General features: G+C 32.1%; 1 protein-coding gene across 1 annotated transcript; it reads left to right on the forward strand.

Moving 5' to 3' along the window:
• Positions 1-418: 418 nt before the first annotated feature.
• Positions 419-1996, forward strand: LOC115716915 (heat stress transcription factor B-2a). The gene is given in 2 exon segments (XM_030645837.2): positions 419-965; positions 1050-1996. Coding segments are annotated over 2 exon segments (867 nt in total). The 5' UTR covers positions 419-725; the 3' UTR covers positions 1677-1996.
• The last annotated feature ends 8527 nt before the right edge of the window (positions 1997-10523 follow it).

Below are 10523 nucleotides of genomic sequence, written 5' to 3' on the forward strand. Positions count from 1 at the left end.
TTTCTTTTCTGACATTAAAGTTTTATTGTCTAGTTTTCTTGGAGCATCTCTTTCATGTACAACAACTTTATTGTTGAGGTTCATAGATTGGCTAAGCATGCCTTTTAGGATAGACAATGAACTTTTTTAGATGAAAGAAATCTCCCCAAATTTTGTGTAACTTTTGTTACCATTGTTATTTTAACCTTTATCGGTTACCCCAATAAAAAAAATTAAATAAAAGATGATATTTTTATATTTTTGAATTAATATTAAATTTAAATGTGTAACTGAAATTAATTAAATTCAATTAGTAATTAAATTAAATTTTAAAGTAAATTAGATGAGATAATAATTTTTTAAATTTAATTAGACATAAGGCTCACTGATATAACTGATGTAACAATTCTAGCTAGCTCGCAATTTCTAAAAATAATTAAAGAACATAAAATAAAAAATAAATTATCCGTTAATAAAATAACACGTGTAAAAGACAGAGAAAATCTTGGAAGTTTCTCGAGGAAAGACGTAACAACGTAGTAGCTTCGCCTGGTGGTTTCCTTTCTCTCTTTCTTTTTATCTTTCTCAACTCCCAAACAACCAAACTCTTTCCATTTTCTCTTATTATTCCTCTAACCTTCTAAAATTGCATCTTTCTTCTTCTTCTTCCACTTTCATTTTTTTTGTTCTGTTATTATTATAGTTAATAATTATATTAATTGTGGTCTGGTGAAGATAATTCAACCATGGCGGTGGAGACCAACGGCGAATTATCTGCCGCCGACTCCCAAAAGCCATTACCGACACCGTTCTTGACCAAGAGTTATTAGCTGGTCAACGATCCCACCATTGACGACGTCATCTCTTGGAACTACGACGGATCTACCTTCATCGTTTGGGATCCGACTGTTTTTGCAAGAGATTTGCTCCCAAAATATTTCAAGCACAATAACTTTTCCAGCTTTGTTAGACAACTCAACACCTATGTAAGTTTCCAAATTTTTCTTCTTGTAATATTTTGATGTAACTTTTCTTTGAAAATTTTCTAATTTCTTTATCACCATGTTTAGGGATTTAGGAAGGTTGTTCCTGATCGGTGGGAATTCTCGAACGACTTCTTTCGCAAAAACGAGAAACAACTCCTATGCGAAATACAACGCCGAAAAATTGCAACACCTACGCCGACAGTAGCGGCAATCCCTACGGCAAGGCCTATAATATCGCCGTCGAATTCGGATGAAGAGCAAGTATTTTCCTCTAACTCGTCATCGATAATAGCTCCCACGGAGCTCGTAGATGAGAATGAGAGGTTAAGGAAGGAGAACCAGCAGCTCAAGAAAGAGTTAGCGGAAATGAAAACTCTCTGCAGTAGTATCTTCAATATGGTTTCGAACTATGCTTGTGTTCAATCCCATAGCAGTTTTCAAACAGAGGAATTTCTGGAAATGAAACCACTTGTTTTGATGCCTGGAAAGCGGTTTGGCGACGAAATCGACGTAACTTTAGGTATCAAACGAGCTAGAGCCGACGACGGTGAAGAAGTGGCGGCGGCGGTGGTGGTCGAGAATGCGATGGATCTACGGTTGCAGCAGCAGCCAGCTGGAGTTGAGGTTAAATCAGAGCCGTTAGATGTAGATCATCAGGACAAACCGTGGCTTAAACAGTGCCACAGAGCTAATCAAAGAGTTTGTAATTGATGAAGAGCAGCCAGTTTGTCGTTCTAATATTATCCGAAGTCCCGTACAAAGGAGAGGCACGTGCCGAATGGGTCACGTGCGTCAACTTTGTTTCAAGAAGTTTCTCGGACTTACTTGCCGAACCCTTTTAACCCTTTCTAGAAAGACAGCTCCTTTTTTTTTTTTTTTGTATAATTTCGACAAAAAGGTTTCTGCCCACGAAATTAGTTTTTTTTTTTTTGTATTATGAAATTGATGGCCCCAGCGTAAGCCTAGGTAGGCTATTGTTGTTGTTGATAGTTGATTCATACTAGAGTTATATAAGCATAATTAGTGGTTTTTATTTATTTTTTATTTACTGACTGGCAAAATAAATGTGCAACGCAACAACTAAGTAGATTTTTTTTTATGCAAAGTAAAGTAAGTAATTTGTAACTATGAAACGTTCATAATTAGTAATTTGTAACTATGAAATGATAAGGGAAGAAATAAATAGGTGGCCACAACAAGTTTGTCTTAGTGAAACGTTAAAATGGTTGTCCTAATCAATGGAGACGAGGTATATACAAAAGTCAAAGCACAAATCCAAAGAATTGCTTCGCTCGTTTTACTTCGCCAAAGTGGAAAGAGTCAATTTGTAATTAGATGGATGGTTGGCTCTTTAAGTTTCGTGTTTTATATCTATCTATAGTGATAGTTGCCTATTTGCTTCTAGTGGATTCACCTTGTTTTCGTTATGAAATATTATTTATACATGTCTAAATTACTAAATTAATTATTATTATCATTAAGGTACTTTTCTTTATCACATTAATTTAGTTTCCATTCCTTTAGTCATATTTTTATATAAATAGGAATTCATTCTATTAAAATAAATAACTGAGTATTCTCATTAATTAGTTTTTTTTTTCCTCTCTTCATCTTTTTTTTCTTTTCTTCTTATATATTTTATATTATAATTTTATCACACGTTATTAACACGAGTCTCTACCCAAGCTTCAAGGTAAATATTTTGTTGAAGTTCTTGAGTTATTTCAAGGTCACGATACATTAAATATATATTCATATACGTATTTTTAGTGACAATCTTTTAGTCAAAACATAAATTTTTTGTGACTTTTTTAGTCACAACAAAAAGTTACTTGTGACTAAAGCATAGTATTTAGTTACAAGTTGTCACTAATTTAGTTTTAGTCACAACAAATATTGTGACTAAAAATACATTTAGTCACAACAAATTGTAATTTTTGTGACTAATACTTTTAGCCACGGACCTTTTAGTCACAACACAACAATGATAATTTATAATTAGCCACAACTTTTTTATCTTTAGTCACAAATTTTGTTGTGACTAAAAGTAAATTTTTTTGTAGTAATTATCTAACTGAAATAATTTCAAGAACCTTTTTTTCCTTTTCTTTTTTATCTATATATTATATACGTATGTATATATTTTTTATATATTTATTATTGATTTTATTTATATATATTATGTTCTTCTTATTTATAATATTTACAATATATGTGTGCTTATGATATGATAGAGCAAATCTATATAAATTATACATATATCGAGAAAATTATGTATCCTCGATAAAATATTACATATATCCTGAAGATTACGCGTTCTCAATAAAATCTTGCATATCCTGAAGATTATGCAAATATAATATTCATCATATAACTGACTGAAATATAATTCAAGAGATGAATACATGATCATATATATGTTATTGTATTCTTTAAGGACAATAAAAAGTAATCTAATATCGATATAGATTTTGACAAATATAACCTATAGTAAATATTTTCTATGTGTCAAAAATATTGTATTTATGTGAATACGATTTAAAATGATTATTATTGATGCAATTTTATAGTGAGTTTTGAATATCCAAAAAGAATGTTAAGAAAGTTACATTGAAACATCAAAGTATAAGACGAACAATGAAAATGACTTATGTTATTTATAATACACGAGACATGTATTTATTGTTCATCATTCCCTGCAGAGAATGATACGAATTGAATTCAATTAATTTTAAAAAGTGTTCGTATTTTATGTATTAGTCATGTTATTATACATTGTTATTACTTACAATATTTATATTAAAATTATTGCATGTGACATAGATTAAAGATCAAATTTTGCATACATCTTGAAGATTATGCAAAAACAATATTCATATATTCTTTGAAATATTGTAAAAGAAATTGCTGAATAATTTCTTATATTTTTATGTGAAATTAATTAAATGCTTAATTAAATGCGAAATAATAAAACTGATACTGAAACAGTTTTTCTGTAGCTACAAAAAACAACTCTGTAACTCCAGAAGGAACCAAAACAAGCAGTGCAGAAAAGTAAAAAAACACAAGATTTTTGTACGTGGTTTCAATAATCCTTTCAGATTGTTACTAGTCCACGGGGCCAGGCCCAGAGATAGTATTCATCAGATAGGTCTCAAAAATACAAAGTAATTGACTTATGCATAAATATACTCCATCTTATTATATGCCGCAAGCTTGATGTATTCCACCTTCTAACTGAACCTTGTTGAAACTTCAAGATCTCGAACTCCCTTTGATCTCCTTGAAGAGTGCTTGCTTCCTCCCGATGCAAGACTTGAAAAGTAATCTCCCGAAAGCTTTGTAAAACCTTCTCCCGAAGGTAGCACTGTTGTTCTTCTTCTTTGTAGACTTGAATACAGACTCAAGACAATACAAATTACAAATAAACAGAGTAAGAGTCGAACAAGCTCTTCTCTACAAAACAAAGACTCTCTTTTCTAAAGATATGAGTGAAAATCAAAGGTACAAAAGAGATACTAAACCTAGCTGCTATAAGGTGTATTTATAATCAATATACACCTTATTGACAACTTACACACGACCTGAACAAGACCACAACCCACTAGAAAATTCCTTAAAATAAAACTTCAATTAGCCCAGGAATTTTCATTTATGTAAATACAGAATCATGAGCAGTAAGTGCGACTTTCTTTTTTTATAGAAAATAAAAGCTTAGCTCCGATTTTCTCCTCAAGAAATCTGATCTAACAAAATGGGAAACTCACACGAGATCAAAAAAACACAGTTAGTTAGATAGGAATAAATTGAGTAATCAAACTTACCCTTTTTACCTTAATTTCCATAAATAAAAAAGCTAGACAACTTTCCTTCCAAAGTTAGATACACAAAATAAGGAAACCAATATTAACACCACTGCAAAAATTAATAATAAATGATAAAATATTTTTGTCAATTAGAGATGCCAAAAATGGAATTAACAATCTCCTCCTTTGGCACTTTGGTTGGCAAAACATTTTATTTGGAGAAAACGTACATCAAGTGTTAGAAACAAAAACAAAAGAGTACAGAAAATGCTCCCTTGGATGAAAGCACTCTAACACATAAAATAAAATAACTTTTTAAACGGAAAAGTTTACAAACCACAAACAACACAACTTTTTAAACGGAAAAGTGCACAAACCACAAACAAGACAATGTTGGAAATATTTTACCAGGATCTAGATTTACTTCCAAGTATGTTTTATTAACATCCTAATACGAATTCTAAAACAATGAAATAAACACATAAGAGTTTAAGAAAACCTTACATTGGGTGCAGCGGAATATAATGACTCCTTCCATTCAGATCTCTAGCCCTTGATTCCTTTATGTAGCAGAGCATTATCAAGATCTAAATCTGGATCTCCTTCTCTCCTTCTTTGATGCTGATTTTCCATAGTCTTACATACTATGATTGAGGTACCACTTGATGTGTGTGGGCACTACTCATTCACTCAAGGAATTTTGAAATTTAGAAGAGAAAAAGAGAGAGAAAGTGGCGTGTAGACTTTTCTTGAAAGAAACAAATGTGCAAAGTTATGAGTTTCCTGAAGCCAACACTTTCTATTTATAGAGTGCCCTCTAGGTTTAGGTTAGAATGGTATGGCATTAAAATAATGAAAAAATAAAATGGTAAAGGGCTTTGCATAGTGGGTGGCCAGAATAGGAAATTGGGCCTCACTTTACAGCTTTCCCATTTTGTTATTTTTCATTCCCATTTTCTCAAAAAATACCAATTTTCCAATTTAACCATTTAAATGCCAATTCTAATTATTTAATAACTTAAAAATAATTATTAAATAATATTGTCATTTAATATATTTATTAATTTAGACATGTAAAGTCTCTTAATTAATAAATAAACCTAGAATCTCTTTTTCTTTACAATTTCGCCCTTGCTTAGTGAAAATTCATAAAGTAGACATAGTCTAACTTTAGAATTTTAATTGATTAATTAAAATCAATTAACTGAGTCTTACAAGCAGTATGGTCTCAACTAGTATGGGGACCATGGGTCTATATAACCGAGCTTCCAATAAGTCTGTAAGGCCCTGACTCTCAGGAACACCACGTGTGTGCTTTTACAATCTTATTATCAATAATCTACTAGCTTAGGAAAAGTTTGGTTTAAATAAAGTTTGATAATTTAAAATATACATATAATTTTTTTTAAAAAAAATGCTATTAAAGTATGGGGATCCCTTGTTTATAAAATTTCCTTATAACAAATTTCAAAACCATTATTACCAAAATAAAGTTACATTTTCAAACACAAAGAAAAGAAATCGATCCTGCTTCCTGGAAGCCAAGACACCACGACTGATAAGTACATTACTGGGAGACCTCTGACTCATGGCCACACACAGCTCCTAATCTTCTTACCTGCACCATGAAGCACTCGTGAGTCACAATGACTCAGCAAGAAAAACTACTAATTAGACATTATGGAAAGTGCAGACAGATTTCATAATAATATAATATACATACCGGTAGGTCTTACATATGTTAATCTACATATACAAAAATAGCATAACGCTTATGTAAGCACACTTAATACATAATAAAGAATATTCATAGCTATTCATAATCAACTATCTCAGTGGTTCATAAAGTACTCTAATCATACATCATTATAAACACTCACTTTCAGTACTTCATAAATCAATCTAACTCATATATTACGGTAACCACATAATCTCAGTGCTTCATAAAGCACTCAAACACATAATCTTAGTGCTTCATATAGCACTCAATTTTTACATCCCTACAACATGTATTTTTACCCCCCGTCAGTTACAGAGACTAATTTCATAAGAAATATAACGTTCATTCAATCATACCATATCACAGTATATTTAGTTACAACTCATCACATAATAACACGCTTGATCATTCCACAACTTCATAACCACATAATTTAGGTACTTTATAAAGTACCCCTACCACTCGTTAACCACGAGCTGTATATGTCACTATCGTTGTTCGATACAACAAACGATAAGTAAGAAACCTATCCGCAGTTTCAGGAGTAATTACTCATAACGGTAATAACCATTTCTTTTACTCGATCATAATCGAGCCACAACGATAATAATCATTTCATAATACTTCCCTCGATCATAATCGAGTCAAACGATAATAATCGTTTCATAATATTTCCCTCGATCATAATCGAGTCAAACGATAATAATCGCTTCATATTATTTCCCTCGATCATAATCGAGTCAAACGATAATAATCGTTTCCTATTATCTCCCTCGATCATAATCGAGTCAAACGATAATAATCGTTTCCTATTATCTCCCTCGATCATAATCGAGTCAAACGATAATAATCGTTTCCTATTATTTCCCTCGATCATAATCGAGTCACAACCAGTACATATCATTAACCTCGATTAGGATTAAGTCCCAACAACGTTTAACAAGATTTCGATCTTAATCGAAACTATAATAATCATAACATTAACCTTATACAGTATTTAATACTTTTCTTACCTCAGTCCAGAAGTTTAGTGTGCATTCCTTCAAAAAGGAACCAAAGTTTGGCAATCCCGGGTCCTATGTCACGATAACAACTCTCGATAAATATTTTAATAAAAAATTTCTAAGAAAATCCAAATTCTTAAATCCCGACAACACCTAATCTCCAACACCCCATAACATGTCATACTACACATAATTTACCTACAATAGATACTGGATACAACCCCGAGCCAAAACCAAATCCTGAAGAAAAAACCCAAAAATTTCCCCTGCTAGCAACCGATCCACCGATTCTGGTACACCAGAACCAACCGGTCGACCGGTTCTGGCAGACCATGAAATCTAGGGTTCCTTTCCCCCAAACTCGAACCAAATCTTCACCAAACCTGTCCAACTGCTCCAGATCAATATAATATCATAAACACAACATAACCAATGCATCAAAACACCACAACTCATCCATTTACTCAAAATTGTATTCCCAAGTGAAATCAAACTCAATAATTTTCACTTAAATCAATTCAAATCAATCAACCATTATTTCTAACCAATTCAAGCTTAAACAAATTCTTAATTCAAGCCTAATAACACATTCTAAACTCAATTTACACTTCAGCCCTAAAATCACACAAACCCTAACCAAAAACTCAACTTAAACCTTACCAAAATTCAAGAATAGAAGTGAAGAACTTACCTCAAACTAGCCAGCACCTAGTGCTATGAAATCCTTGCAAGATTTGCTTGAAAAGAGCAGAAATCTCCCTAGGGTTCAGTTGGTTTCTTTCAGCCGAGAGGAGAGAGAGAGAGAGAGAAAAAGAATGATCTCTAATTCTAATTTTGTTCCTTTTGTTTTCCTTTTATTTAATCTTACTTACCCTATATCATTAAATAATACCCTAAATAAATTATTCTAACTAAATAAATAAATAAATTAATTCAGCCAATAAACCTTAAAACAAAATAAATTATTTTCCCAAAAGACCATTTTACCCCCCCTTAAATAACCTTATACCTTAAGCACACCTAGGGGTAGTTTGGTAATCTTAGCCAATCCCGTCAAATCAATAATTTTAATATTCTAAACTAGTTCGATACAATTTTCATTCAGTTCCATAACTTATTATCGTGACATTTACGACCTCCCCGTCAAGATCCACATTTCCAAACCCGAAAATATTTTATTTGAATTATTGTGTCTATGATACCCACATATTCCAATACAATCTCCGTAATTAATAAATTATGCTTAATTACTCAATAATTCATATTTCCCTAATCAAATCATGATTAGCTTAAGTAGGATTATAATCCTACTCTAATAACCCATAATCACATATTTAATAAAATATGTCCAATTAAAATATCAATATATTTTTCGAGATATTACAAAGTCGAACCGAATTTACCAAGTAAATTCCCTAACTTATTAATTCCTTATTGAATCCACTCTTAGAACTTGGAATTGCACTCTCAGTCATATAGAACGCTCTATATGTTCTACGATATAGACACGTCATTAGTTATCCATTGTTATAATCCTAATTTGATCAATGATCCTCTATATAGATGATTTACACTGTAAAGGGATTAAATTACCGCAACACCCTACAATGTATTTTATCCTTAAAACACTTAACCCTGTATAAATGATATTTCAGCTAAGTGAAATGAGTACTCCACCATTTATTTTCGTTTGGTTAAGCTCGAAGGAAATCATCCTTTACTTTCTATTCGCCAGATAGAAGCTATAGATTCCATATTTATGTTAGCGCTCCCACTCAATTGCACTACGGTGTTCCCAAAATGTACGTATCACCCTGACCCAAAAGTAGGCTTAACTAACAAATCAAAGAACACGAATAACACTCTTGAGATTGAACCTAATCATATAATGATTAAGATCATTTGATCTAGGATCAACAGGTGATATTGAATTGAATAGATATTACGGTAAATTCTAATATATCTAATCAAAGCTTAATATCGGTCCCTTCCGATGTATACTCCATACATCCGATACTGGTAAACTTTGCCAATGTCCTGGAAAGGACATAACACTTTTCCAAGGTGTAAGAATACCTATCGCTGATTATACCATGTTAGTCTAAATCCAGTGTTCTGACAAATCAGGGAATAAACTTTCAAACATATAATTAAGATTATATTCCACTGTGCTGACAACACTATAATCTTAAACAAATTCATATGTTTTGGACTTAAATAGAATTCATACATTATATATATAATCATGAAATAAATCACGTGAACCATGCAACATAAAATGTTATTTCTGATCTTTATTAATAAGTAAATCTGATTATATTGAAATGAGTTTTATTTATGGCACAAAACCCAACAGACAACTCCCCCTAAAACAAGGGTCCAGAGTTGTAACAAGCAATCCAAAAATAAATAAATACTACTCCCCCTTTTTGTCTATCAAGGAGCCAAAGATAACAAAAAAACATGAACAAAGTCATAGTAGTTTAAAACACATAAATAAAAGGCAAAAGATAAAAAATGGACCACTTATTCATCCTCATTGGATCAGAAGAATTTCATGATGTTGTCCATCCTCCTGAGAAGTAAGGCTTGATTTGTCTCCATTCTTCCCAAACACAAGTTGAACTCCACCATTTCTGTAGAAACAGAAGTGGAGGCAGATGCAGCAACAAGTTCATCAGTAGCGCCAGGGGAAGCAGACCGAGCTTTTTTCTTAGCAGATTTCCCTTGAAGAGGTTTCTCTGGAACTTTGAAAGTGGTACCAACAGCATGTTGGAATTTATTTTACCAGGATCTTAGATCTACTCACAAGTATGTTGATTAACACCCTAAATATGAACTTTCTAAAACGATGAAATAAACACGTATAAAGTTTAAGAAACCTTACATTGGGTGCAGCGGAATTAAATGACTCCTTCTGTTCAGATCTCTAACCCTTGTATCCTTTCTGTAGCAGAGTATTATCAAGATCTGAACCTGGATCTCTTTCTCTGAATCTTTGATGCTGAAACTCCTTTGCTGATGATCT

The sequence above is a fragment of the Cannabis sativa genome, chromosome 5 (assembly GCF_029168945.1).
Source record: "Cannabis sativa cultivar Pink pepper isolate KNU-18-1 chromosome 5, ASM2916894v1, whole genome shotgun sequence".
NCBI lineage: Eukaryota > Viridiplantae > Streptophyta > Magnoliopsida > Rosales > Cannabaceae > Cannabis > Cannabis sativa.